The following is a 7,332-nucleotide window of genomic DNA, read 5'->3' as shown; positions in this document are numbered from 1 at the left end:
GAGTTCTTACCCTTCACCCTAAAGGTCCCTTAGAAACAACACAGGAAAAGCGACAGCGGAGTAAAAACCAGTAAAAACATAGTTACGAAAATAGTTATATAAACCGGGTGAAGCCATTCCAGCCGGAGGAGAGCGGCATGAACTCAGCAAAAGTAGAGGCGTCCCACGGAGAAGACCTTTCGCTGTCACAGGGGTCAGGGAAACATGAAGGAAGGGGGGGGGGAATAAAAACTAAAAATTACGCCACCTTTTCGTGTGACAAGGAGCGGGACCGCGAGTAGGTCGTGAGGAGCCCTGAGCCTCCAAGGCTAAATAAATCAACAAATAAGAGCCGCCGTCCTCTCACAACTCCACAGGGTTCTCCCCTCAGGGACGGCCCCTCGTTCCCCCTCCCTTTATAAATCCCTATTGTTTAGGCAGCCATTTCCTTCCGCCGGCCCGTTAGGCGATGTGCGCGTGCGCTGTAGCTCGCTCTCTCCTTCTCCTCAACCGCCTCGCCTCGCGCTCATTGATCTAATTGCGGCGGCGGCGGCGCCGCGAGCCGAGCCGTACAAGGGCCTACCTCAAGCGCGCGCGAGAGAGACGTCATTTGAAGCGGCCGCCCAATCAAAAGGCGGCTGCTGCTGCTGCGGCTAAAAGCATATTAAGCCCGCGAGAATGGCTATTTGAAGGCACGGAGCAGGAGGAGGTGGGCGGGAAGGGCTGACATGTCAAGAAAGACAGCCCCCCGCGTCCAATCATGTAAGCGGCCTAAGGAGCTGCTTTGTCCCGCCCACGCTGCGCGCGCCCGCTCACTCTGGCTCTCTCTCTCTCCCTCCTTCCTCGCCCCCCCCCCACTACTGTCACCGCCACCCATACGGCCTTTCTTCACGTTTCCTCCCAGCCAACCTCTGCGGGAGAGTTTTTAAAAAGGGGGCGTGGCCGGTCGGAAAAGCCCGCGCGCTCTCTTCATGAGTAAGCGGAGGGCGGGGCGCGGTTTGGGTGGGGGGGGGAGTGAGGAGAAAGACGGGCGTGCCGGCCAGCCAATGAGACGCCGCGCTGCCTTTTCCGCCCGCGTCCCGCGCAATGTGGTGCGTGTGTGTGTTTCTGTGTGTCTCTGGCGTTGGGTTTTCTTCCACTCTCCCTCCTCCCTCTCTCTCTTGCCCACCCCACTCGTCTTCCGTCACCCGCTCGGAGCCAATGGGGCGGCGAGGCGGTTTGGGGCGGAGGCTCCGCGCACCCGCCCCGCCCCTCCCGCGCGCTCCGAGGCGCCATGGGCTGAAAACTAAACCGAGATGGAATCTCCCAGTCTGAACCGGTTTGAGCCGGTTCCGAGTCTGTGGCACTAGAGGAGGAGGAGGCGGAGGAGGGGGACGAGCGGAAGGAGAAGAAGCGCCGCCGCCGCCGCCGAAAGAGGGGGAGAAGGGAGAAAAGAAAAAAAAGGGGGGAGCGGGGGTAAAAAAAGAGAGAGGCAGAAGAAGCCGCCGCCGCGCTTGGTCCCCTTTTGCCGCCTTTTGCCGTGTGTGTGGAGAGAGAAGGAAGGGGGGCGCTGAGGAGCGAGCTGCGTGAGGAGAAGGGGGCGCGCGCGTGTTTCCGAGAGTGCGTGTGAAAGGCGGGCGAGGGGTTCATTTAAGCGCAGGAGTGGAGCGGCTGAGGAAGGGGTGGGTGGGTTTCGGGGTCGGGGAGGGGGCTAAGCCAAGGGGGATGAGCGGACCTCCGTGAGGGGACTTGGCTGACTCGCTCCACGCTCACTGGAGTTTCCTTGAGGACACCCCACCCCCCAAAAAAAGAATAATAATTCCGTGTGGGGCTCTTTTTTTACCCTCATAACGGGGTGGTTCGCTGAGGCGAGCACCTCCTTTCGGTCCATCGTCTCCCTCCCGTCTCCCCTCGTTTTCGGGGGACGAGGTGTTGTGTTTGTCTTGTAGGCCCCAACCAAAGGGGTTGGCCCATCTCCCTTCGAAGCAGCGTGGCTGCCTCACCTGCGCTGAAGGCTTCTTGGAACCGCTTTTTTTAAAAACAGAGAGAGAGAAATATATATACATACATATATCTATATATATTTATAGTTTTGCCGTGTGTCTCTGTATATATACGCGAGCGTGAGAGAGTATAGCGTCCCCATACAACTGAATCTCGAGGAAAGGGCGGGAGAGGCAGGGAAAAGGGGGAGGAGAGAGGGCCCAGGAGTTGCCCCTTCCCCTCTTGTTAGACGAAGCAACCCTCTCTTGTCTTATTGCCCCTTTTGTATTATTCTCCCCCCTCTCTTTTTGTCGTGGGGTGGGGAGCAGGAAGGGGGGGTGTTGGAGGTGTGTGCATGTGTTTGAATGGGTGGCAAAGCCCTGATCCTCCATGTGGGTGTGTTAGCAACTTTGCTGAATTTGGGAGGCAGAAAGTGACTTTTTGAGTGTGTGCGTTGGGTGGGTGTGTTTTCTTTCCCAGGCTCCCCCCTCCCTTCCTAGTAATTCACCCATTCTGCCCCCGACCCCCTTCTTTTTGGTAGCAAGTCCAGTGGGGCTTCTTTTGTTGTTGTTGTGGTTGTTGGGGGCCGAGGGCGGGTGGGCTTGGAAGAAGCAGACTTTTCGGGGGCGCATGTAAAAATAGACGCTTTGTTTCTCCAGTGTGTGTGTGTGTGTTGTTTGCAGGGGGGGAGTTGAAAAGGAAGAAAGGCTGGACAGGTCTTTTCACCCCACTCCTCCTCCTCCTACTTCTTGGCTTTGCTTGGATTTTTTTTATTTTATTTTTTTATTGTTGCTCTCCGCTCCCTCTCTACGAGAAGTAGCTGTGATACTCAATTAGGTAAGTGAGAGTTCATCTGTGAAACTTGTGCATGATGGTACACCAGTGGGAGATTGGATTGGGAAAGGTGGGGAGGGAGCACTGGAGAAGAAAGTAGGGAGTGGATACAATCCCAGGGGGGTGAAGTTTTATGGCGGGGCGGGGGAGAACTTCATGCATTTTAGGATGCAGCATTTGGACAAGCGGTAAGTATGAAAATAGCAACGGTGTGAAGCCCCGCAAGTGATGTTGCCTGCTATAATCTCAAGGCCTAAACGTTATGTTGATGAACTCCTCATTGTTTTCCTAGGAGAAAGCAGTGATGGGGAGGAGGATGGATGTGTTTTAGAAAACAAAGTCCGGGGCCTCTTCCTTGGGGTAGGGGGTGTAAGATGTGGGCATGGCTAAGCGTGGAGAGGTGTGCTGTGAAGCCTCATGGAAAGGGGGGGGGAGGAAAGGGGGTGTGTATGCAAACCAAGGCCACGAGCCTTGGAAAGAGAAACCTCTGTTTGGGGTTGGCCTTCGTTTGGATCCTGCCTTGATCTAAATAAAGCGTGGGAGCTGTTGGAAGGACGAGAAACGAAGGCCTTGAAGTAATTGGATGGGGAAGGCGACTCCGAAAAGTCCCAGCAAGCCAAAGCCGTCCCTGGAGGATGGAGCAAAGCAGCAAGTGTGGGGTTGGGAAACTGGAGCTTGGGTGGGCAAAACGCAACGCGGGTAGGAGGAGGGCGAGGCGGCCTGGCGGGAGATTAGAGGTAGGGCCCCCTTCTTTCGGTGGGGGAAGTATATGGGGGGGGGCTGGAGAGCGGGTGGAGAAATTAAGGAGCATAATCTGAATTATTGGGAATGGAAGTTTCCAGAAATATATTTGTGCCTCTCTCACTGTGCAGCACTATTGAAACGTCCGTCTGGATCACGTGGGGGCCCTGTATAGAAAGCAGGGATAGAGGAGGGAGGGGCTGCAGTGGCCCAGCTGCTCTTTACGGCTGTCGGGGAGGAAAGGCAACAAAAATCTCTTTAAAGCTTCGCGTGCCCGGGGCTAGTGACCCTTGTTAGATATTTCGGGCGGTTTGGGGTTGTTGTTCTTTTAAGTGCAGATCGTAAGCGTTAGCTGTGTGTCGGTAGTAGTAGCAACGTGAATGTTGCATGTGCTGCAGTGTGTCTGCTGTTTGGCGAAGGGCGGCAGCCGAGGCCTTTCCAGTGGGTGGGTGTGTAACTGCCGTCTTCGGATGTACCCCATGTGCTGCATCTGTTTACGTTACGTATCTATTACTGGTTTCAGCGAGCCTCCTCTAATTCACGTTTTTCTGTAATCGGAAGTTAATGCCTTGTTTCGAGGAAACGTTAGCGAAGCATTTATAGGGGGAGGGGCAGACTGCAGTCCAAAGTTTCGTATTCTGCAGCCTCCTGTAGGTTTCTGGTTGTGTGCAGATTGGTTTAACTTTCCTGAAAATGTACGGGCTTTCTGATGTGGGCATACTTTGGAGAGCTTACTTTCGGTAACGCTGGTCTGATAGCTGTTTTGTAATCAGTTAGTGGCAGTAAGTACCTCAATGAATACTGCTTTGAACGTCAACAGGATTGATACATTGTGAGCTCTGTAATTGACCATTTGTTTTCTCAATGTGGTAGTTGTTTTTCTGATAAAACTCAACAAAAGTGTGCATTTAAAAAGTGGCAGTAAAGTTGCTAACGAACTTGGAGGAATTGAGTGCAAAGGGAGGAACCAATTCTCACAATCTAGGTAAGGTTAATGATATGGAACAAATCACATAGGTATACAGCAAAAGCTAGCCCTTTGAAAACCTTTCTTTATTGACAGCATGTGTTCCAAATGGTATTCCTTGGGCAGATGGTTAGATAGGGTTCACATGTAATATAATAGCTTATTTGGATAGAAATTATGTGACGTTTCTAGTATTCTATATCTTAAACTTCTTTGCATTCCAGTGACTTTCAGTCTAGATTCGTTAATGTATTTATTGAACTTCTCATATACGTGCACTTGATGCATTCTAGCCTTTCCCACCCATTACTGTACTTTAAAATGACCTATCTGATCTAAAGAGATTACAAGTGGCAAAGTGCTCTTGTCTTTCTGCATTTGCAAGACTTATAAGACCTAACATGCAGTTTTGTGTGTTTTAGTTGGAGGTGGAAGATGCATGAAAACTGTTTCTGAGCTGTTGTGTGTAACTGTCTAGTCAGGAACAGTAGATGCAGCAATAAAGGGTGTGTGACCAAGCATAGAAGAGGTGTGGTAATTTGATACTTGGAGCTAGGGAACTTAAGGAAAGTACTACCAAATATGGGGGGTAGCCTTAGTTTTTGTTCTAAATAGTAATATTGTGAGAAATTGAACACTTAAATTGTTATGTAGTAAGTAGCAATAGCATTGTGGATGTAAACCATAACTGCTGTGCTTATATCTAATTAAATATAGTGTGTGCTTCAGAAAACAAATTGGTTTCTTTGCTTGTCACTATTATGGTTATGATGGTTAATGCAGCCCAGACCAAAGCAAATGTACCGTAATCCCAATGAGTTCAATGCACTTTTTTCTAAGTGTGTGATGAGTAGCCTTAGTTTGCCATTTATTCCAGTTCACCAGGCTGTCTTCAGCAACAGTTGTTGTCCATTAACTATTTAGCTATGATTTTATTCTGCTCAACTGGTTAATGCTGATCTTGTGCTGTAAGTCCCACTGTCAAAACTGTCAAAATATGTATTTCTGTAAGAATTTAATCCTTTAGGACATTTAGGCTGTCCTTATTACAGTCATGTGGGAGTAAACCTTGATGCGGCTGACTTCTGAGTAGATATGTTTAGGGGTGCACTGTGTTTTTGGTAAAGTTTCCAGAGTGTGATGTTAAGGTTTCTGAGTGGGACACCATATTAATGTTACTGTATAGCAGGATTAGCACCACTTTTTCAGCTTTGATCAAATTTTATGCATGCCTGCTGTCTACTTCTCTGGATGGTAGGTTGAGAAGACTGTTATGGGGTAATAGCAAATTCTGTTGCCTTTAACTGCTGTTCACTCAGTGATATGTTCTGGTAGACTTAGTTGTTCAACATAAATAATTTCATGTGTTAATGATCTTCTTGGGTCAGTAAGTTAGCATTCTCCCCTGCCTCCCTCCTCACACACTTTAAAATCTGTCAATGCTTTAGCATTTCTTGTTTCTTTTGACCATTTCTTTTACACTTTACATTATTAATTTGTGGCTCAAAGAGAACCAGAATCAGATGCCACTCTTCCACATTTTAAAGATGCACACATTTTTGTAAAATACTTCAGCATTTGGTGTAATGAACACATTGTGACTCATTAACTCCTGGTTTAAGCACTAGCATTATTTTATTTTGAAGTTAACCAGGCGTACGTTTATTCATGTGTAGTATTACAAAATTTAGTATGACAATTATGGTTGGCTTACACTGAAGAAAAATTTTCAACATTTGAATATGTTACCAGTAGTAAAAGATGGGAGCTGAAGTGGTCTTAAAGGCAGTTGGGAAGAACTTTGAATTTCTATGATATTAAACGTAAGTAAATTCTGTAACTTGATTTCTTTCTTTAAATTTGCAGTAATCTATGCCAGCAATTATGACAATGTTAGCAGACCATGCAGCACGGCAGCTGCTGGATTTCAACCAGAAATTGGATATAAATCTGTTGGATAATGTGGTGAACTGCCTGTATCATGGAGAAGGAGCCCAGGTACAGTATATGTTTGAGAACTAGAAACCTGCAGTTTATTATGTCTAAAGCATATCTGTAGAGGAAAAGATAGCTGGTTCTCTTGAAGACTTCTCATATGCTAGTAAAACTTGACTAGCAGTTAAGCTGTATCTAAAGAGAATAAGGCAGCAGGAATGCTACAGTTACATTGAAAAATACCTTGGTGGCTTCTTGTCTTGTTTTTCATGCCAGTAACAGAAAGATGGAATATGACTGAATTTACTATTGTTTGTTTCTTTTAATTTTTTAGAGATAAGTGTTCTTGTCCAGTTTTATGTCCCATTTATTCATAGGACTTTTAAGTGGAAGGCAAATTGCTGTCTCCTTTGCCTATAGTATGTCTGTGTCTCTGAAGTAGTTTAAATGTTTATTATGTGATCTCTTCCAAATTCTGTTCAGAATTATAAATTCTGTGTAATCTGCTTTTATACTTCTAAAGTGCTTAGAAGCCTATTTTGACATCAAACTTAAAAAGAGCCACTGAAATCAGACTGGGCAGTCAGTCCAAGTCCTCTGATAGGGCAGTGAGCATCCCATTCTGCTGCCTAGACAGAAACTTGTCAGACCTTCTGTATATACCCCAATCTGCAGCCATAAACACACTGGTCTCTGTTTGAGGTACCCTTATTACTTTCATGGTGTTCCTCATCCTTCCATATCTCTGAACAGTGGCCTTCCCAGATGTTGGACTTCAATTCCCATAATTCCTAGTCAGCATAGCCACCAGTCTAGGCTGATGGGAGTTGTAGTCCAACAATATCTGAAGGATGGTCTAATCCAGGCACCCCCAAACTTGGCCCGCCAGCTGTTTTGGGACAACAACTCCCATC

General features: G+C 47.6%; 1 protein-coding gene across 1 annotated transcript in view; it reads left to right on the top strand.

The window, feature by feature from the left end:
• The first annotated feature begins 1,670 nt into the window (after positions 1-1,670).
• XPO1 (exportin 1) overlaps positions 1,671-7,332 on the top strand; it is a 40,060-nt gene continuing 34,398 nt past the window's right edge. The window contains exons 1-2 of the mRNA XM_053383717.1: positions 1,671-2,778; positions 6,350-6,481. Coding sequence (XP_053239692.1) covers positions 6,356-6,481 — 126 coding nt within the window. The 5' untranslated portion in view covers positions 1,671-2,778; positions 6,350-6,355. The remainder of the gene's footprint in view (positions 2,779-6,349; positions 6,482-7,332) is intronic.

This window comes from Podarcis raffonei, chromosome 3, assembly GCF_027172205.1.
Source record: "Podarcis raffonei isolate rPodRaf1 chromosome 3, rPodRaf1.pri, whole genome shotgun sequence".
Taxonomy (NCBI): domain Eukaryota; kingdom Metazoa; phylum Chordata; class Lepidosauria; order Squamata; family Lacertidae; genus Podarcis; species Podarcis raffonei.
This window is presented reverse-complemented; position numbering and strand designations above follow the sequence as displayed.